Consider the following 21,130-nt stretch of genomic DNA (forward strand, 5'->3'; position numbering starts at 1 on the left):
ATTGGAAATGTAAAACATATCTGATCAAATCAAATAACATAAATATAATATTTGATATCAGTAGATTGACAACAAAAGAAAGAACAAAAAGTGTAATTAAGAAAAAAAAAACAAGATGGGATTGAATTCAGTTCTCAGATCTCATCTTCCTGATGAAACCAAGCTATGGAGCTTAATAGAAAGGTTTCATTCAATTTTCCAAAGCCTTTGATCAGTTCTGAAAACAAACAAAATAATATCAGCTTTTGACCCAAACAAGAACAGTCCATACTACTTATTACAAGTCAATTACCTCAGTAGCTTCTGCAGGCTTAGCCTCTTCTTTCTTGGGTTCATCAGTCTTGGCGTTGTCTTCTCCTGAAAAAAAAAAGAAGAAAACCCATTATTCAACCATCTTGTTTTGAGTTTATCATATTTGTGTGTGATTTTCAGACAGACCTCCATCTTCAGGAAGATCAGAAGTCCAGAGGGTGAGGTTGTCTCTAAGGAGCTGCATGATCAAAGTGCTGTCCTTGTATGACTCCTCGCTTAGTGTATCCAACTCCGCAATCGCCTCATCGAAAGCTTGCTTCGCCAAATGGCAAGCTCTGCAACAGTTAACCACATTACAAACCAAGTTGACACCTGATGTTATTTCAGTCATACATTGATGTTTGTTAAAAATGAATGAGACCTTTCAGGAGAGTTCATGATCTCATAGTAGAAAACAGAGAAGTTAAGAGCAAGGCCAAGACGAATCGGGTGAGTTGAAGGAAGCTCAGTACTTGCAGCTTGTGTTGCAGCCTAATCAAAGTTTAAGCCTATCAGACCAAACCTCTCCTAATAACTTACAAGTGTTTGAATAACAATTTATTTAAATGATACCTCATAGCCTTTGAGAGACTGTTCAGAGGCTTCCTTCCTCTCTTGCTCGGTCTTAAACTCAGCCAGGTAACGGTAGTAATCTCCTTTCCTACAAACATTTCAATTCATTTTGCATTATATGATGATGATGCAAGAGAAGAGTGTTCATTTTATTTCTTACATCTTGTAATAGAAAACGGTGGCTTCTCCAGAGGTAGCGTGAGGGATGAGATGCTGATCAATGATGCTGAGAATGTCTTGACAAATGTTTGCGAGCTCGTCCTCTACCTTTTGGCGATACCCCTTGATTGTTTTCACGTTTGATTCGTTGCCTTTAGACTCTTCCTTCTGCTCGATGGACGACATGATCCTCCACGAGGCCCGTCTAGCTCCGATCACGTTCTTGTAACCAACGGACAATAGATTCCTCTCCTCCACCGTGAGCTCGCTGTCCACCTTCGCCACTTTCTTCATCGTCTCAACCATCTCTGCAAGATTAAGATGCTCTGTATGAAACTCTCTGACAAATTAAAGATGTTTTGACATAAGAGACAGAGATTAAAGTACCGTCGTAACGCTCGGCTTGTTCGGAGAGCTTAGCCAAGTAGACGAATGTCTCTCTCTCTTTGTCGGATCCTGACGACATTTTTTGTCACGATGATGTGTCGGAAACAGAGTTCTTGATTTCTGTTTGGGTTGGTTTTTTTTTTGTCTTCTTGTGATTTTCCTTTGGTGAGAGATAAATAAATAAAAAAAAGAATAAAATGATTGGAAGAGAAAGGAGGGAAGAAATTGAAGATGGTATCGCGAATGGCGGAAGAAGACTGAATCTCAACCTTCAGTTTCGTGGTGCCTACTAACTAACTTAACGAACTTTTCGCTCCCTTACGATCTCATATTTGTATATTACATAATGAACGTATATATAATTTAAATGGGGATGTAGCTCAAATGGTAGAGCGCTTGCTTTGCATGCGAGAGGCACTGGGTTCGATACGCCGCATTTCCAATTCTTTTTTTCTTTATGCTTCCTTTAACCCTAATTTTCTTTTAACTAATTTAATATTTACTAGCATCGTCGTCGTTCCTTGTCGGAGGATGATTAACATCAGAAACCAAACTCGGCGATTCTTACTCCTCCACCGTCGATTCACTACCGAGTTAACTCAACCTCGAGCCACCATCACTCCAGTAAACCAAGACCATCTCCTCCGCGTCTGCACAATCCTCTACCAACAACAAAACTCCCCCGATTCACGACTCGTCTCCAAACTCTCCTCCACCGAGTTTCAACTCACACACGACTTCTTCCTCCAAGTCTGCAACAACTTCCCCCTCTCATGGCGCCCGGTCCACCGCTTCTTCCTCTACTCGCAGACCCACCACCCAGACTTCTCCCACACCTCCGTCACTTCCAACAAGATCCTCGGAATCGTCGGGAAATCAAGAAACATGGACCTTTTCTGGGAATTAGCTCAAGAAACCGGAAAGCGAGGATTAGCCAACGACAAGACGTTTCGCGTCGTGCTGCAAACGCTTGCTTCCGCTAGAGAGATGAAGAAATGCGTCAGCTTTTTCCATCTGATGAACGGGTTTGGATACAGTTACAATGTCACAACGCTGAACAGAGCGGTGGAGACTCTGTGTAAGGAGAAGCTTGTTGAAGAAGCTAAGTATGTGGTTGCTAAGCTGAGAGATTGTATCAAACCTGACGAGGTGACTTATAGGACGATGATTGAAGGGTTTTGCGACGTTGGTGATTTGGTTGAAGCTGCAAAGGTTTGGAATTTGATGATGGAGGAGGGGTTTGAAGTGGATGTTGAAGCTGGGAAGAAGATGTTGGAGACGCTTTTGAAGAAGAACCAGTTCGATGAAGCTTCCAAGGTCTTTTACGTGATGGTGTCGAAACGAGGTGAGGGTTTGGATGTGTCTTTCTACAGGGTTATGATTGATTGGTTGTGTAAAAACGGAAGGGTTGATACTGCCCGTAAACTGTTCGATGAAATGCGTGAGAGAGAGATTCAGGTGGATAACTTAACTTGGGCGTCGATAATCTACGGGCTATTAGCTAAACGAAGAGTTGCAGAGGCTTACAAGACGGTTGAGGCGATTGAGAATCCGGATATTAGTATCTATCATGCTTTGATCAAAGGGTTGGTGAAGATTAAACGGGCGAGCGAAGCAACAGAGGTTTTCAGGAAGATGATACAAAGAGGGTGCGAGCCGATAATGCATACGTATCTTATGTTGCTGCAAGGGCATTTAGGGAGAAGAGGAAGGAAAGGACCAGACCCGTTGGTGAATTTCGATACTATATTCGTTGGAGGTATGGTTAAGGCGGGGAAACGGTTGGAAGCTACAAAGTATATTGAGAGGACGTTGAAGAGAGGGGTTGAAGTTCCTAGATTTGATTATAACAAGTTCTTGCATTGTTATTCTAATGAGGAAGGTGTGGTGATGTTTGAAGAGATGGCTAAGAAACTTAGAGAAGTGGGTTTGTTTGATTTGGCGGATATATTCCAGAGGTATGGAGAGAAAATGACTACGAGAGAGAGAAGGAGAAATAGAGAAGAAACATCCCCTGTGTTGCCTCCTTTGCCTAACCGATGTACAATGCCAACCTAACCCTAGTTTCTACCGCATCACCGTCTACTGAGTCTGCACGGTACCAGTTTGTTCTGCCAGTTGATTAATAGAGTATAGAATAATCTATGCACTTCGGGGAGAGCATGTAAGGTTACACAGAGATGCTAGTATAGAATAATCGCAAGGTGGTTTGTTCATGAAGAAAGATTTAGTAGTGCATTGCTTGTTACCTTGTAGAAGAAGGGAAATAAACTGTAGATGTTTTTGTTGTTGTTCAAAATTTGATTGAAAATGAATGTGGCACAGAAGCTAATGTAGTACATTCCAAAATACAAAATCGATATAACAGCATCAACTATAAGATTCTACTGTAAAACTACACTCGGATGGTAAAATTACAATATTCAAAAACCCCAAATCAGTTGTTGATACTAAAGAGCTTCGTACCAGATCGGTAAAAACCAAAATGGTTTAGGTCATCTGGTTTTGCACTGCAATATCTAAGGTTTTTCTTCATGGTCTGCACTCTCTTAACCCGGTTTTAAGAGCTTCTTCGTCCAGTTTGTGTCCTGTACATGTTTCAGTAACATGAATCAGCAAGCAGAGAGAAAGATGTTTGTTAGCAATAATGATAACTACTATACAAAAAAGGAGTTCTGACCTATAAACACTATTTTGTTCACTCTATTCTCTTCTTCACTCCATTTTCGCGCTGGAACTATCTCATATATCTCTTTAACGGCCTGCGTATATTCAATAACATGGAGGCAATGTGAAGAAGCACTTTCCGGGTGGTCACAAGACCTTTTGTTCATGTTTCATTTCATGACTAGACTATATTACCTGCAAAATATGCATCTGGTCTGAGTTTTGAATGTTTAATACAGCCTTGCAACGATATACATCCATATCCAATTTCTTGTCCCACAGAATTTCCTCAAGCCATAAACGAACCTGTAAAACGAAGAACAAGGAGGTGTGTAACGACGAACACTATTATTTAACCACTAGTCAAATAATGTTCCATGAGTTTGCTACCTTGTCGAGGTTTATAGGCTGAGGTTCACTGATGCAAAGAGTCCTCACTCCACTATCATGAAGATCCGTTGTCGTTAATGATTTATTTGCTTCTAGCAGGGATTCAAGCCGACTAACATGCTAAATGCAGCAGTATAGAAGGAAAGAAAGGTTCAATTGTTGTAGTCAAAAGAATAAATAGTACTCAAACATGTACACAGAGAAGAGAAGTTTATGAGACTTAACGGTTGAATCATATGCTTGGCAGTCTAATATGTTGGACAAATCAACTTGGCATCTGACAGAACGGATGACATTGGCGAGGGAATTGATGGAATGAATCTCCTTCTCCAGTTCATCAGATTCCTCTTGAGAAATCAAGTCAACCTTGTTCATTATTACCGTGTCCTATAAAACGAATTAAGAATCCAGTTCATGATGAGGTTAGATGTACGATGCAGTAGGCAGAAAGTCAGGGTTATTGCGTCACAAGAGGGTTACCGCAAATGCTATTTGGTTAAAAGCCTCAGGAAATGAGGATGAGTCACGGCGCTCATTGAGCTGAAACCGAAGGTTCTTTGCATCCACGACCTGTTCAAGCAGCTAAGTCAGTAAAGGCACTAGGAACAAGATGCCTAAGCAATATATTACTAGAACCAGAGAGAAAAGAAAGCAAGCAACCCAGAGACATATATGCTATAAATAACGAAGAAATATAAACTGTGATATGTATTTACAATTCATCTGCGCTGTGTATAGGAGAAGTATAAAGAGCAGCTTCAAGATACTCACAGTAACAATGCAGTCAAGCTTGACTTCTGATTCTAACTGATCATCCAGCCAAAGAATAGAAGCCAGAGGAGCCGGATTTGCTAAACCTGTTGTCTCCAGCAGTATATGATCAAGCCTGCACGCACGCGAAAGCAAAAGCAAAGAACGTCTAGTAAATCAAACAGGAGTTATTTTCTCCAAAATGCAAGTGACTATACTTCAACTTCATTTCACCAAATCTTAGAACTTTAGGGACAAGGATCATTAATTAAAATAAAGATATGATTATGAACCTGTCTTTCCTCTGAACAAGCTGCTCGAGAGCTTGAACAAGACTGTGCTTGACAGTGCAGCAAATACAGCCATTAGCAAGCTCGACCCATTCTTCAACAAGGGCACCTCCTTCACCTTCGTTGATCATAGCCCTCTCAACTCCAATCTCTTCCCCAAACTCATTCAGAATCACGGCTATTTTCTTCCCGTGTTTCCCGTTCAGAATATAGTTCACAAGCTGCCCAAATCAATTCACATAACAGTTAACAATCAACACTTCACAAGTATATCAATCAAAGATGTAAATTCCTAATTGCTTACGGTGGACTTTCCGGCGCCGAGATAGCCAGTGATGACAGTGACACCGACGGAAACAGCCTCGCTTGATTCCTCCGCGGAGAGAGTGGGAATATCAGGTTGGATTTGAACAGCCATCGGTGGTTCTTCATCGTCCGCCATTTTTCTCTCTTCTGCAGAGACGCCGTCAAAGACTCTCTTTCTTGTTCGCCAGAGTTTATAAAACAAAAACTCACATCAGCTCCGTTTAGTCAGTTCGGTTTAGCCGGTTTGATTCGATTTAGTGCGGTTTGGCTTAGTTCGTTCAATTAAAATCAATCCACTCCTCGTAAATGGGCCGAGCCCATATCAATAAATGGGTTATCTCTCTCTCTCGCTCTCTCGCTCTTCGTTTCTCGATCGTTCAATCGGCAAGAAGAAGGTAAAGTGCCTCCCTCGTCTTCTTCTGCTCACCTTGTAAAAATTCTTGACATGATCATTTGTTTCGAAAGATAGCTCCTTTTGATATTGTTTTTTTTTCGGATGTGGAAGATTTGTAGTTTATTGGTCAATCCTCTGACTCTGTATATGTATACTAAAAGCTCGGGTTCGTGTTATTCAATCCGAAATCTTGTTGTGATGTGATCATTCAATGGATCTGAGCTTACTAAGTGGTTGATTTGAAGCCTCAAAAGTGTGCCCTTTAAGCACGTTTTTCACGTTAGAGATTCCAAGTCACTTGCACTTAGATGCAATCTATGTTTCAGGGTTTAGGGCTTTTAGGGTTTACAAGACGTGTGTGTGTCATGTTAATAAAGTCAAGTGCCTAATACTTGTGCTGTTTATAGTGTAGAGTAGATGGGGAAAGACGCAAAAGGTGGAGGGAAGGGTAAGGGAAAGCAAGCAAGTGGCAGTGATGAAGCTGCTGCCTCCAAGGGTAAAGGCAAATCTGGAAAAGCCGCTGATGGTCTCGGAACCTGCACTTATGTTAAAGGTGTTTTTTTTTCAGTTCATTTCTGTCTCTAATACTTGTCTTCTTGTGTGTTATTTTACAAAACTTGAGACATGTGTAGTAAAAATAGCATAGAAATGTTGTCGTGAACGCTGCAATGGTTTTGTTTTTTCAGCGAGACACGTTTTGTGTGAAAAGCAAGGGAAGATCAACGAGGCATACAAAAAGTTGCAAGATGGTTGGTTGAGCAATGGAGACAAGGTTCCTCCTGCTGAGTTTGCAAAGGTTAAAATTCCTTAATTTGCTCTCCTTTTTTTATTGGTAATGAATTAAAACATCTAATCCTAGAGAGTGCAAGTATCATCTATAGCTTTAACATGTACATAACAGATGAACACACACATTTCAACACCTCAGTAGTTCATTGATCTTTAGAGACCTGCGAGTTTCAGTTTTCGGTTAGCTATATGTACATAGTTGTTGTGTGGTGAGGAATCTCAAACAAGGATTTGTTTTGGGTTGGAACCTATGTCAGATTGCAGCAGAGTACTCAGAGTGCCCATCAGGGAAAAAAGGAGGAGATCTTGGATGGTTCCCTAGAGGAAAGATGGCAGGTCCCTTCCAAGATGTTGCCTTCAACACACCTGTTGGTGTCACCAGTGCTCCTTTCAAATCTACGTATGTCTACATCCTCTCTCTCTCTCTCTCTCTTCTTTCATATCTGATTTGTTTTGGTGCTATATTTAGTTGATGATGAATGAGATGATTGCAGGCACGGATACCACATCATCCTGTCTGAAGGAAGGAAGAATTGACAGATTACACATCTGCTATGCTCTGCTCTTGTGGAAGTCACTTGCTAGTTGTTTACTGTAACCTATATATATAAAAAAAAAACTCAGCTTTTGTTGTTCTGGTTAAATGTTTGCTTCAAATTGTTAACAAATCTTCTCTGTCGTTTTGAATAATGAATTTCTTAAAGGCTATTATATATTTTTGCGGTGTTGTTTCTCACAAAGCTATTATATCTAGCCCGTCATTTGTTTAACGAAGAAACGATCATATTCACACCAGTGACATCGACCATAAACGGTGGTAGCTTAAGGTTATTGGCTTTGGGAATATCTGTTTCAGGTCGTAAGAAAAATATATGGTTTTAGGCCCTACCAGTTCCGGAATCTCTGAAAGTAATGTATATAAATATGAAAGGTAAAAGCTAAAACAAATGCATAGGAATGTGAACACAAGTGTGTAAATGGATAAAACTAGAAAGAAAAAAAGGTGTTGGAGGTCGTTGAATTTGTTAGTGTGAATCTAACAAAACGCATATAAAAGTGATTATAAAGTGCATATATAATTGCGCAACTCCCCATTCCTCCATCCAACTTTGTTTGTTTATTCGATTTTTGTAGAAAGCAATAATTCGATTACGTGTGTCACCTTGTGAAGTATTTTCAAAACAAGCATATTCAATGACTTCACAAGCCACTTGTAAATATTCCCACTTGTGAATTCATTTATATTCACATAAGTGTAGTTACTGCACACATATATGCATAACCACGCCAAAAAGAAAAAAAAAAAAAGAAAGGAACAGAGAAACGGAATGGTGCTTATCATCATAGGAAGTAGGAACTAACTAGACTACTAGAGCATCGCAATGCGTGTGATTGGTAAATGACTTCGCACCCAAAAAAATATTATTTCTTTGTATAGAAATAAAAAGAGTACAGAAGAAAAAGAGCAAAATGGGAACAAGTTGTGAGTGATATAATAAGAGAGGGGCCACAACACAACCGCAAATTTATCAGTAGCAGCAGCAGCTTTCGTCATAAATTGCTACCCCTTTATTGGCGGTTTCTTATAGTCTTTTCATCCACATTATGTTATTAAGAGATTAAGCATGAAATCGTGGGATACCTCTTTTTTTTTTTGAAAAAAATTTAAATTTATTCAAACAAAAAAAACTTTTTTACAGAGTGAATTGCATATATACTCCAAAGAAATGAAAAAACACAGACAAAGCTACTACTGCTCCTTTAACTTCTCCCAAACCAAATACTCATTGTCTTCTCGTGTTTCCCATCCGGTTTCCTTCTTAGCGATGTGATTCGATTTCGCACCATCTTATCCAATCTAATGTGAGATAACAAGTTAAGTCCCACATCGGATATTAGACAAAGGAAAGTCTAATATATAAAGAGATATCCAACTCTAATAGTACGAGGCCTTTTGGGAAGGAAACCAAAAGTAAATCCATGCGGGCTAGCCTCCTAGGCCCAAAGTGGACAATATCGTACTAATAAGATAAGATAGAGTTGGATACGGAATTTCACAATCCCAACATCTAGCACTTAAACAAACTGCAGGCTGAGAAGACTCGCCAACTCTCCTCACATTTCTTTCATGCCAAATAGCATAAACTATCACTTGGATACAATATCTCATCAGATACAATAGCTCCTTCTCTTGCGAGCCAGTCACCACAGCTCGAATCACTCTGTTCCATTGATAAAGATTTTCCATCCCCCCCCCCCAAATTCTTTACCGTTCCCTTCCAAACTTCTTTATAGTAGGAGCACTCAAAGAAGAGATGATCTATTGATTCCACTTCTGATTTGCACAACCAGCATACATGATCTGCCTGTGGATTCCACCTTAGTATTCTATCCCCTATCGCTAGTCTGTTATGAGCAGCTAACCACGTGATAAAAGAGAACTTGGGAGTAGCCCCCGCAAACCAAACTCCCTTGTACCAAGAAACTTTAGGAGATTTGCTCCTTGTAAGGCTCCAAATATGTGAAGTGAGAAAAATTTCTTTAAATTCCCCGTTCTCCCTCTGCCAAAGACTTACATCATCCTCTTGATTTAACCCCCGCCTCTTCAAGTTACTGATCTCCTCACCTATCATTCTAAGGAGCTAATCTAATTTATTTAAAATTCTTAATATACAAAACAAAACAAAAATCGTTCTTGTTTAAAACATGCAAATCAAAGATCAAATACTTACCATGGTTCGAAAAATACATACAATGACATATTTTTATGTTTATAACTCAATTATGTTAAGAAATTAATGTTTTGCCATGTTTATTTGCTCTGTTTCTTGTTGTCTCTGTGCTTCTGTCAAAAACTTAAAATTGGTAATAATATCTTTATATTTTACCCAAAAAAAAAAATTAATGTTTTGCCATAAGTTGTTCCATACTGGTCAACAACATATCATTGTCTTCTCGATAACCAATATATACCTTAACAAAATAGCATAACAGAAAGCAAAAAGCAGAAACAGAAGAGGTGTAAAATTGGTTGCATAATTAATTTCGAATACATCATATCTTATATCCGAACTTTAAATTTTCTTAAAACTTTATATAAATATATTTCTAAGTTACTATTTTGTTTTCCCTATAGTGGTTGATGAAGTTGACTAAAACTCTGACATAAATAAGTATATGATTTATAATTAACATCTGATTTTTTTATCCAAAAATAAATCACTGCTTTTATGCATAAAATATAATTTACTTTTCATGTATTTTTGTCTGACTTTATATATTTGTTTTCCTCTCAAAATCGTTTTAATGTATTAATTTTTTTTCTTAATTTCATAAATTTCAATTTGAAAAATATTAATCGACATTTATTTATTTTTTGAAAAAAATAATAATTGGCATTTGATCCAAATATTTCATATAGTGAAATTTCTAATGATTGTTAAAATTATTAAATTCTAATGTTATTGGTTAATGGATTCTAACATTTTTACTCAAATCCAGTGTTATTGGTTTTGTAATTATTTAATAATTTATAAAGTCTCTTGTTATTCAAAAAGTTTGGTTTTTAATGATTCTATAATTCTATCAAATCTAGTGTTATTAAGACTTAAATTCTAAACAATTTTACTCATACAACAAAACTTCACAAATCTTTCATATGACCTCAAGATTCTTAAATCAGTATACAGTATAACCTCTTTAAATTAATACTCTATAAATTAATATACACTAAAAATCTCTATAAAATAATATAATTTTATAGTTCCAAATTGAGTTTTTGATTCAATTAGTATATCGATAAATTAATATCTTTATAAATTAATAATAAAAAATTATAGTTTTGGTGTAGTCCCAACATTATTAATTTATTGAGGTTTCACTGTACTAGTATAGTTTGATAAACTTTTTTAAATATGAAAACCATTTACAACTCTTTAAAAATATAACAAATCTCTTGATTCTTACAATCAACCAACTCTACATAAATTCTACTCCCACTAACCCTTTAATGTATTGATTTTTTTTCTTAGTTTCATAAATTTCAATTTGAAAAAATATTAATAGGCATTTATTTTTGTTTATTTTTTTGAATATTAATCGGCATTTGATCCGAAGATTTCATATCTCTCACTAGTCACCTTTACATCCTATATATAGCATCCACTTCATAGCATTTTCCTCACTCGCATTCCTCTTTTTTCTTTCTTTATCCTTGATTTGTCTCTCTTCTTCCTCATACAAAATAGAAAAGAGTTTCCTTCCGATCTACACTACACATAAATATATGTAACTGGAGACGAAAAGACTAAAGCAGAGATGGGTTCAAGGAGATTAATCATGGTGATGGGGATGGTAATGGTGGTGGTGATGATGATGGATACGAGATGCGTATGTGCTCAGGATATCTCGAGAGGCAGTTTTCCAAAGGGCTTTGTCTTCGGAACTGCATCTTCTGCTTTTCAGGTCCCCTCTCCTCTCCACTCTCTTTATTTTTCTATTTATTAATTTAATTACTTCTTTGTTTATCTATTGTGTATAAGCTATTTATCTTTTCCTTTTAAGTGCTAAGAAATCTGAAAAAAAATTTTGTCCACGACCAGAAATAAGGCCATCATCAGAACATATACGTTCCCCATGTGATATGTTTTGTTCTTCCAACATCGAGTGTTAGATAAGTAGTTGCATCTGTTCTTGAAATATGATCCATAGATAAATACACGAATGATTGTGTGACGCGTAAACAAGACCACATACGTTCATGAGTCACGGGGCATTCAATACTTCCTGCTCCTTTTCTTGTGGGTTCTGTTTTTTTTTTCCCAAAAGTTCAGGTCTTTTCATACAACGACCCATTCTTTTACACATTTTCACAATAATATTTTCCCTTTTCTTTTTTCCCTCAATTCCAGCATAACCTGCAAGTCAAGTAAAACCAAAGTCTTTGCTTGTGTCTTCCTACCTAACCAAGCACATCCAATTAATGTTTCAATTACTAACGTTAGTGCATTTTTCTAGCTGGAATTTCGGATTCAGTGTTTAGAATATACCCAAAATGAAAATGAACATAATAATGGACAAAGCCTTGTAATAAAGAAATAAAATTACTGATATCAATAATTGGTGCAGCACGAGGGAGCAGTAAAGGAAGAAGGAAGAGGTCCAACGATATGGGACACATTCTCCCACGCTTTTGGTAAAATCACTGATTTTAGCAACGCTGATATTGCTGTTGATCAGTACCACCGTTACGAGGTAACCCTAGTTTATACTATCAACAAACATTTGAATAAGTATACATTTCCAAAAGAAACGCAAGTAATTAGTTTTGATTAAAATTATAAAAAAATGGCGAGTGCAGGAAGATGTACAACTCATGAAGAACATGGGCATGGACGCTTATAGATTTTCCATCTCGTGGGCACGCATCTTCCCAAGTACCACTATACATATCTTTGAAAGTTTTAGTACTATTTGAGATGACTCTTGATGGATCTATTGCTAATGATGATTAATATTATGTGTTGTTTACAGATGGCGTGGGACAAATAAACGAAGCCGGAATCGATCACTACAACAAACTCATAAATGCTTTACTTGCTAAAGGTATTTATTTATTTGTATCTTTTTGTTGCATGTTTGTAAGGGTCCAACCTAGTCATCTAGTGAACATCAATCATTGAATACGTTTTTTATAAAATTGCTTTTGGTTGAATTTCACAAGTATTATTAAAACAAAACAATTGTAGGGATCGAGCCATACGTGACGTTATACCATTGGGACCTTCCTCAGGCACTCCATGATCGATACCTCGGTTGGCTAAACCCACAAATCATGTAACCTTATCCCATACAAAAATCCCACATAAAACTACTACATACACAGAGAAGAATCTTATGGTTTTATTGTTTTGGCAGAAATGATTTTGCAGCCTATGCAGAGGTTTGTTTCCAGAGATTTGGAGATAGAGTAAAACACTGGATCACATTCAATGAGCCACACACATTCGCTATACAAGGTTATGACGTTGGTCTACAAGCTCCAGGCCGTTGCACTATTCTTTTTAAGCTTACTTGTCGCTCTGGAAACTCATCCACCGAGCCTTACATCGTTGGTCACAATGTTCTTCTCACTCACGCCACCGTATCCGATATCTATAGGAAAAAGTATAAGGTAAGTCAATACTACATTGAAAACATTATATTATACGAAAGTTTAATTAAGATATACAATTCTGATGTATACATGTGATAGGCAAAACAAGGAGGTTCATTAGGGATAGCGTTTGATGTGATGTGGTATGAACCGGAGTCAAACAAGACAGAGGACATTGAAGCTGCACAAAGAGCTCAAGACTTTCAACTTGGCTGGTAAGCTTCAACAAAGCTATAAACTAATCCATAACGCAACCGCCGTTAATTAATTAAAAAGTGATATGTCTTAATACGATGTTAGGTTTTTGGATCCGTTGATGTTTGGGGACTACCCGAGTTCGATGAGAAGCAGAGTTGGAAGCAGATTGCCAGTATTCACGGGATCTCAGTCTGCTCTGATGAAGGGTTCACTAGATTTTGTAGGGATTAATCATTACACAACGTACTACGCAAGGAACAATGACACCAATCTTATTGGCACTCTCTTACACGACGCCGTTTCTGATTCTGGAACCGTCACTCTACGTAAGAAATGCACACTTGCCTCTCACTTAAAGTTAAAAGTTAAAACCATAGTTATGAGTATCTACTACCACTTCATTGATAATCTTTGTTTTCAATTTCAGCTTTCAAGGGTCTGAACGCAATAGGAGACAGAGTAAGTAAATATTATTATCATTAGTAACTCTAGTTAATTAATTAATATCTAAAAAATTTGTAAGCTGGTGTTAATTTCTGTTGATGTTGTGGACAGGCTAGTTCGATATGGTTGTACATAGTGCCTAGAGGGATGAGAAGCTTGATGAACTACGTCAAGCAACGATATGGAAACCCACCAGTCTTTATCACTGAAAATGGTAAAGCACACACATCCTTAAACCCTCTAGATCCACGAGAAAGAGACTTGTGATGATGATGATTGTTTGTGTTTTGTTGTAGGAATGGACGATTCAAACAACGTTCTAATCTCAAGAGAAGAAGCTCTCAAGGATGCGAAGAGAATCAAGTACCATCATGACTATCTTTCTAGCTTACAAGCAGCGATTAAAGAGGATGGATGCAATGTGAAAGGGTACTTTGCGTGGTCGCTGTTGGACAATTGGGAATGGGCGGCTGGTTACAGTTCAAGATTTGGTCTCTACTTCGTTGATTATAGAGACAAGCTCAAAAGATACCCTAAGGACTCTGTTCGTTGGTTCACTTCTTTCTTGAACTCCACTTCTTGATATGTTATACATAACTATATGTTGTTAGTCATGGATTTCGATTTATAAGAAAAACATTAAGCACAAGAAAACCATTGGAGGTTAGTTTGTCAATGATACAGTTTCAAATTATACTGAAATGTCCTGCTATATTCTATTCTAATGATGAAAGAAAAATGAGAATATATAAATGATGTACTACAATAGAATCGATGGTCTCAATTTAATTCACATGTATTCAAAATTTTGTTTTGAAAAAAATAGATCCAAAAAAATTGAATGCTCCACTTGCATGTATTCATCATCAACGATGATTAGAAACAAAAAAAAATTAACTAAGTACATTTAATATATGCAGAGAGAATACCGCAATGAATTAAATTGAAAACGAAGTTGCTTAAATTTGGCATCCACAAATTCCTATTAGAAGGCTCATCTTAAAAAAAAAGTAAAATTAAATGGGTTTTACCCTTAAAGCATTAAAATCTAAGTTTTATTTTCTTTGAAATTTTGAAGATTATATACAAAAAGTTATAATAAGTGTATACTAGTAATCTTTGAGATATGGTCAAAATCTGTAACTAAATTATGGTAAAACACAATAATCGAATGAAGAGATAAAAGCGTGTGGAGATTTTTTTTGGAGAAATAAATTAAAAGTTAGAAGTGTGCAAGTCAAGTGGCTCTCTCTGTGTGTGTGTGAGTGTATTTATAACTCATCATAAGATATCTCCTCTGCCATTACAATCGTCTCCACCGCAGCAATCTCCTTTTGCTTTTCTCTCTCATTTTCTCCACCGTAACCCTCTCTCTCTCTCTCTCTCGCTAGTTCACTCTCAAGTCTCGTAGTAAGAGTATCTGCAAGGTAAAGTTCTCAACTTTTTTGCTTTTTATCTGCTCATTCGCCTGTTCTTGTCGTAATTTGAATCGATAGATCATTCATTTTTTAAAAATATGGGCTTTGCGATCGTACAAGCGTAGAAAATGATCTCTTTCTTTGATCAGACCAACCAAAACTGTTCGTGTCGCATTGCGTTAGTTTTGTCCAAACACGTGTGAATTTTATAACCTGGAAGCTTGTTCTGCTGTGATCTTCTTTCAAATCGATAGATCTGAGCTTATAAAGTGTTTGCTTTAATGCAGATTCACTACCCAATTCATTTTATTTATTTAGATTACGTGTTTACTTGCGTATTATTTGTTAAAAGTTTTACTCTTTTGTATGGTGAAGATGGTGAAGATATGCTGCATTGGCGCCGGCTACGTGGGCGGTCCAACCATGGCCGTGATGGCTCTCAAATGCCCCGAGATCGAAGTATCCGTCGTCGACATCTCCGAACCAAGGATCAACGCTTGGAACAGCGACAAGCTTCCCATCTACGAGCCAGGCTTGGACGACGTGGTCAAACAATGCAGAGGCAGAAACCTCTTCTTCAGCACAGACGTGGAGAGACACGTCTTCGAGAGCGACATCGTCTTCGTCTCGGTCAACACTCCTACCAAAACACAAGGCCTCGGCGCCGGCAAAGCTGCTGACCTCACTTACTGGGAGAGCGCTGCTCGTATGATCGCTGACGTATCCAAGTCCAGCAAAATCGTCGTTGAGAAGTCCACAGTCCCTGTCAGAACAGCAGAGGCTATTGAGAAGATACTGACGCATAACAGCAAAGGGATAGAGTTTCAGATTCTGTCCAACCCTGAGTTTCTCGCTGAGGGCACTGCGGTTAAAGATCTCTATAACCCGGACCGTGTGCTAATCGGTGGGAGGGGTAATGCAGCTGGGGAAAAAGCTGTTCAAGCTTTGAGAGATGTGTATGCTCATTGGGTTCCAGTGGAGCGCATCATCTGCACTAACCTCTGGTCAGCTGAGCTGTCCAAGCTCGCGGCAAACGCGTTTTTAGCTCAGAGGATATCTTCTGTTAATGCAATGTCTGCTCTATGCGAAGCCACAGGAGCTGATGTGACACAAGTCGCTCATGCGGTTGGTACAGATACTAGAATCGGCCCCAAGTTCTTGAACGCGAGTGTTGGCTTCGGTGGATCTTGTTTCCAAAAGGACATCCTCAATCTTATTTATATCTGTGAGTGCAACGGCTTGCCGGAAGCAGCTAACTACTGGAAACAAGTCATCAAGGTCAACGACTATCAGAAAACCCGGTTCGCAAACCGGGTTGTTTCCTCGATGTTCAACACCGTATCAGGCAAGAAAGTAGCGATACTCGGTTTTGCGTTCAAGAAAGACACGGGGGACACTAGAGAGACGCCAGCCATCGATGTCTGCAACAGATTGGTCGCTGACAAAGCCAAGCTGAGCATATACGACCCGCAGGTTCTTGAAGAACAGATCAGGAAAGATCTTTTTATGGCTAGGTTTGACTGGGACCATCCGGTTTCTCTTCAGCAGATCAAAGCTGAAGGTATGTTGGAGCAAGTGAGTGTCGTCTCGGATGCTTACGAGGCGACCAAAGACGCGCATGGGATTTGTGTTTTGACCGAGTGGGATGAGTTTAAGTCGTTGGACTTCGAGAGGATCTTTGAGAGTATGCGTAAGCCTGCTTTTGTGTTTGATGGTAGGAATGTTGTTGATGCAGTGAAGCTGCGTGAGATTGGGTTTATTGTTTACTCTATTGGTAAGCCGCTTGATTCATGGCTCAAGAACATGCCTTCTGTGGCATGAAGGAGACAACTTCTTGTTCCCATATAATATAGTATTGAGTTTCCTTCTGATTCCTAAACCTTGTTGTAAAACGTCTGAATCTGGCCTAAGTTAGAAGAGTATATGATGAATACAAAATTTTATATTTATATATACTAAAATCTGCCCAAGTAGTTCGTAGTAAAATCCTCCTAAAATGTAACAAATCTTATTCTTTCATGTTTATTTCAAATCGGGTTTAATTGGTCACTGGAAACATATAGGGTGAAAAGTCTGAATATTATAAAATAATAAGAACCAGAGAGAAAAAAGGTTTAAGTTTGTGGTCCAGCTGATTTTCAGGGGTATTTTTGCGGGTCAACCCGAATTAGTGTTTTGGGCCGCTTATAGCATGAACCGTATCCACAAATCCTCGATCTTATCTTCTTTCGTGTTCTTCCCCAAAATTTTCAACTTAATCCAAAATTTCTTTTTCGATTTATTTCGATTTCTTGATTAATGTTTCAATTGAGTTGTAGATTCATCTAATTCACGTTTCCCTCTTTCTATTGATACCAATTTTTTTTTATCTTTCCTTTTGTCAAAACAGATCTAGGGTTAGGGTTATTGATCTCCTCACAAGCTGTATAATTTCTTAATCCATCTTTTTATTTCGCTACTGACTCGAATTTTTATAAATATCCCCTTTAGTTTTGATGTCAATTTAATGTTTTTCGTCCTCAATTGAGATCTAGGTTCTTATTTTCTGATCTATCCTAGGACTTGCCAGATCTGTAAATTAACAAAGGGGATTTTCTTGATTTGTATATATTTTGTCGAGTCTTATCTATTCTATTCTTGATTTGGGGGTTAGGGTTAGGTCTTCTCTGATTTGGGGATTTTTGATTTTTTTTCCAGCTTAAGCTTCTAAAAACGGTTAAGAATCGTTATTTAATATTGTTTGAATCTTGTGGTGACGTTTTAGTTTGGTTCCATCCTTTGTGCAGTTGGCCTGTAACATTATCTGAGCTTGTCCCTACAGAGAGAGGTAAATAATTCTTCTTGTCTGAACTCTTATTTTAAAACATTACTATTTTGTCAGTTTTTTTTATGTTATTGTAATGGTTCAATGTTTTGATTCATGCATATTTTAAGTAGCATGGCGGTATAGTTGTTGATACAGTTAGGTATCTAATCTTACATAAGGTTTGTTTAACGTCTCTTGCATGCAACTATGAGATGATTCTTTTCATTAAATTTATCTTGCATCCAAATGTAGATTGGAAAGATGGGATTTAAACGCCCTTTTGATGATGAGAAGTTTCATGAGCTCCCATTCAAACATTCTAGAGAGCAAGACTTTAGCGATAAGTCCATGCAGTTTGAAGAGTTTATTCCATCCCATGCTGTTTCGGAGAAACCTCTTGCCACGGGTAAATATTCGTGAATTTTTTAAGCGTTGGTTTTAATGGTCCAAGCTATATGTGATTGAATCTTTTCGTTTGAATGGTTTATGAAAAATAGAGAATGATGAGGGAGATCTCTCAAATCCTCAAGGAGGTGAAACCTTTGATGAAGAGTCCAATCTTGGGTACTACGGTTTTGACGTGGATGGTTGTTTCGATCGAGTCATGAAAGATTGCGACAGAGAAGCGGCAGCTCATGCTCCTTATTCTGCAAGCTATTTTGAGGTTGGTCTTGTACCTCCAAGACCATGTTCTCCTGTTGAGACTTTGTATTCTTTCCTCTTGGATCAACCTGCTAGAAAGCAAGTGCCCGTTGGACCAGATCATCAAGCCTTAATTCCTGAGTGGGAAGGTAGCCATGAGAACCTAGAAGCTTCAGGCACGTCGAAGCTATCTGGTACATGTGTTATTCCCATGCCGGCTTTGGCTATGCCTGCAAATACGGATGGCGTCGTAGGCAAAGGTAGAGAGTACTGTATCTGCCAAGACAGGGGTTCTATAAGGTGTGTGCGCCAGCATGTCAAAGAAGCTAGAGAAGAAATGGTCAAGGTGCTTGGATTTGAGACATTCAGAGACCTGGGTTTCTGTGAAATGGGAGAAGTGGTTGCACAGAGATGGAGCGACGAAGATGCAATACTCTTTCACGAGGTTGTTTATTCAAATCCCGTGGCATTAGGTCGCAACTTTTGGAACCACCTAGAAGCTGCGTTCTTTTCTCGAACCAAGCACGAGATTGTTAGCTACTACTTCAACGTTTTTATCCTTAGACGAAGGGCCACCCAAAACAGGTCTTTGATATTGGACATTGATAGTGATGATGATGAATGGCATGGAGGTTCTTTGGTGACTCAATATGTCGAGGAAGATGAAGAAGAAGAAGACCCTGCTATTGAATCTCATCTTCATCAAGTGACTAGCAAATATAATGAGAAAGTGCATCCATTCAATCAGGAAGAAGGTGAAGAAGATGTCAGTGTTAGTGATAATGATACCAGAGAAGGTGGTGCTGAACACGTGGATAGATTTTCTGGGTGCAACGAGGAGAGATTGAACGTGGAAGATGACTCATATACGACCTTTGAACTTGGACATGATGCATTGAACTCTGTCTGGACGAACTGTACAAAGAAAGACGAGACAGGTGTTGGAGAGTATCAGAAGAAGTCGAATGATCCGAAAGCGTCAGCAAATGGCAAAGATCTTCAACCAACAGTGAGCATTATGGAGGAGATATTTGGCCATGGAGAAAGCAAGTAAGCAACATCACTCTCAACAAGTTGCAGAATGCTAGGAGACATTTTTTTGGGTTATGGGCTCCTCCAAATGTTCCTCTTTTAAAGTAGAGAGAGTTTTTAGAAAATTAATTAATGGTGTGGAACCTTGTGAACGGACTCATGTTTCACTTTTCTTGGGACCTTCTTTTCTGGAAATCGTTTATTACCTAGAATGTCAGAATCTCTCTGAATTGTTCTTAGGATTTTTATCTACTTGTGACCTTTAAATTAATGTTGTACAGGAAGAAATGTGAAGGCCTAGTGTGCCTTTCGTTTTTCTTTTTTTCTTTTTTTTGCTGTGAGAAACAGAACCATAAAAATGTTTTTGTCATCAAATATGAATTTTCCTATAGAGGTTTTAGAAAAAAATGAATTATTTCTTTGTATAAATGAAATGGTTTTGGATCTGGTTTCGCAAATCTACATTAAAGGATAAACATTTTTAAGTTATGATTTTGTAATTAGTGCTGAGGTGTCAGCTCCACTTGGCTTCTCACGGACTGAAATTAATAAACATAGACTTTGCTAAAGAAATTATATATTTTTTTTGTTACATTGGACCTCCCTTATCATTATTAAGCATTTCATAACATTATTAAAAAATTAAAACGTTGAGCAATAAATAACGTGCATCCCCTAAGAATTTTTTTACTCTCTAGGACACTTTATGTCTTAGGTATTACTCAATAAAACATTTTCTGCTTGCCACATACATTATGGCTGCGCAAAGTCTTTCATGCCCTCATATTTGACCAGACTACACAAAAACTAACCAGGAAAACTAACCATGGTTCTTTTTCTTCTATTTTCAATACTTTCTTTATTTTAAATAAATAAAAGACTTCTTCTCTCTCTTATTCTGAATCTCAAAATCATTTTCCCAAATCCATGAATTTTAATTTCACTGATTTCTCTTTCACCTCTCGTTTCATTTGATTTCAAAACCAACCATGATGCCTCACCAGATGATGTATGCGCCTCCTTACTCTCTTTATCAACACTATAATTATTTGTATCATCATCACCAATCTCGTGGTGGCAAACATAAAAACGCTGAGAACGTTGAGAACTAGATCTTGATTATTTTGCTTAAGTATGTGCTTCACTCTTATTTTTTCTCTTTTCAAAAAAAAATTGTGTGTTTCCTTGTTTATGTACAAAGTCTTCTTATTTTGTGGATTAGATTTATTTTGTTCCTTGATAGTTTTGTTCATTGTTTGGCTGCTGTAATCACTTTTGAGTTTTGAAACAAAGTGTGTAAAATAACTTAATTTATTGAGAAAATAATTTGAATGTTATATGGACAAAAAATCAAAATGGAAAAACACAAAAAACGAATTCAAGTTGTTCGAGAAAATACTCTATAAAAATATGCACGTCCATAAAACGGTGTCCACACAA

The 21,130-nt window shown here is 37.8% G+C and overlaps 7 protein-coding genes across 11 annotated transcripts; 5 read left to right on the forward strand and 2 right to left on the reverse strand.

The window, feature by feature from the left end:
- Positions 1-8: 8 nt before the first annotated feature.
- On the reverse strand, positions 9-1,597 carry LOC103840618 (14-3-3-like protein GF14 iota). Its single transcript, XM_009117119.3, has 7 exons — positions 1,411-1,597; positions 1,025-1,331; positions 865-952; positions 674-783; positions 439-587; positions 293-357; positions 9-217 (listed from the first exon to the last, which is right to left on the reverse strand). Exons 1-7 carry the CDS (start codon positions 1,487-1,489, stop codon positions 212-214), a joined length of 804 nt encoding a protein of 267 aa, XP_009115367.1. The 5' UTR covers positions 1,490-1,597; the 3' UTR covers positions 9-211.
- Positions 1,598-1,748: 151 nt separating this feature from the next.
- Positions 1,749-3,764, forward strand: LOC103840620 (putative pentatricopeptide repeat-containing protein At1g26500). The gene is made up of 2 exons (XM_033280885.1): positions 1,749-3,542; positions 3,584-3,764. Exon 1 carries the CDS (start codon positions 1,795-1,797, stop codon positions 3,466-3,468), a length of 1,674 nt encoding a protein of 557 aa, XP_033136776.1. The 5' UTR covers positions 1,749-1,794; the 3' UTR covers positions 3,469-3,542; positions 3,584-3,764.
- On the reverse strand, positions 3,685-6,072 carry LOC103840619 (COBW domain-containing protein 1). Its single transcript, XM_009117120.3, has 9 exons — positions 5,812-6,072; positions 5,511-5,728; positions 5,239-5,353; positions 4,948-5,037; positions 4,693-4,854; positions 4,468-4,587; positions 4,273-4,383; positions 4,091-4,172; positions 3,685-3,998 (listed from the first exon to the last, which is right to left on the reverse strand). The coding sequence occupies exons 1-9, from the start codon at positions 5,947-5,949 to the stop codon at positions 3,943-3,945; spliced, it is 1,092 nt and encodes a 363-aa protein (XP_009115368.2). The 5' UTR covers positions 5,950-6,072; the 3' UTR covers positions 3,685-3,942.
- A 44-nt stretch (positions 6,073-6,116) lies between these two features.
- Positions 6,117-7,725, forward strand: LOC103840621 (peptidyl-prolyl cis-trans isomerase NIMA-interacting 4). Of its 5 annotated transcripts, none has more exons than XM_009117122.3 (5): positions 6,117-6,208; positions 6,615-6,760; positions 6,894-7,003; positions 7,254-7,396; positions 7,491-7,712. In XM_009117122.3, the coding sequence occupies exons 2-5, from the start codon at positions 6,625-6,627 to the stop codon at positions 7,531-7,533; spliced, it is 432 nt and encodes a 143-aa protein (XP_009115370.1). In that variant the 5' UTR covers positions 6,117-6,208; positions 6,615-6,624; the 3' UTR covers positions 7,534-7,712. The 5 variants fall into 5 exon arrangements, with proteins under 5 accessions (XP_009115370.1, XP_033136778.1, XP_009115371.1 ...); XM_033280887.1 differs by having other exon boundaries at positions 6,177-6,208; positions 6,620-6,760; positions 7,491-7,725; XM_009117123.3 differs by having other exon boundaries at positions 6,188-6,243; positions 7,491-7,725.
- Positions 7,726-11,313: 3,588 nt separating this feature from the next.
- On the forward strand, positions 11,314-14,552 carry LOC103840622 (beta-glucosidase 40). The gene is made up of 11 exons (XM_009117125.3): positions 11,314-11,460; positions 12,124-12,249; positions 12,356-12,431; positions 12,529-12,600; positions 12,744-12,831; positions 12,913-13,168; positions 13,250-13,365; positions 13,451-13,674; positions 13,776-13,807; positions 13,904-14,006; positions 14,089-14,552. The coding sequence occupies exons 1-11, from the start codon at positions 11,314-11,316 to the stop codon at positions 14,373-14,375; spliced, it is 1,527 nt and encodes a 508-aa protein (XP_009115373.1). The 3' UTR covers positions 14,376-14,552.
- Positions 14,553-14,791: 239 nt separating this feature from the next.
- On the forward strand, positions 14,792-17,163 carry LOC103840623 (UDP-glucose 6-dehydrogenase 1). The gene is made up of 2 exons (XM_009117126.3): positions 14,792-15,219; positions 15,586-17,163. Exon 2 carries the CDS (start codon positions 15,586-15,588, stop codon positions 17,029-17,031), a length of 1,446 nt encoding a protein of 481 aa, XP_009115374.1. The 5' UTR covers positions 14,792-15,219; the 3' UTR covers positions 17,032-17,163.
- A 230-nt stretch (positions 17,164-17,393) lies between these two features.
- LOC103840625 lies at positions 17,394-20,018 on the forward strand. The gene is made up of 4 exons (XM_009117128.3): positions 17,394-17,464; positions 17,997-18,037; positions 18,269-18,422; positions 18,514-20,018. Exons 3-4 carry the CDS (start codon positions 18,278-18,280, stop codon positions 19,710-19,712), a joined length of 1,344 nt encoding a protein of 447 aa, XP_009115376.1. The 5' UTR covers positions 17,394-17,464; positions 17,997-18,037; positions 18,269-18,277; the 3' UTR covers positions 19,713-20,018.
- The last annotated feature ends 1,112 nt before the right edge of the window (positions 20,019-21,130 follow it).

This window comes from Brassica rapa, chromosome A09 (genome assembly GCF_000309985.2).
Source record: "Brassica rapa cultivar Chiifu-401-42 chromosome A09, CAAS_Brap_v3.01, whole genome shotgun sequence".
Classification (NCBI taxonomy): domain Eukaryota; kingdom Viridiplantae; phylum Streptophyta; class Magnoliopsida; order Brassicales; family Brassicaceae; genus Brassica; species Brassica rapa.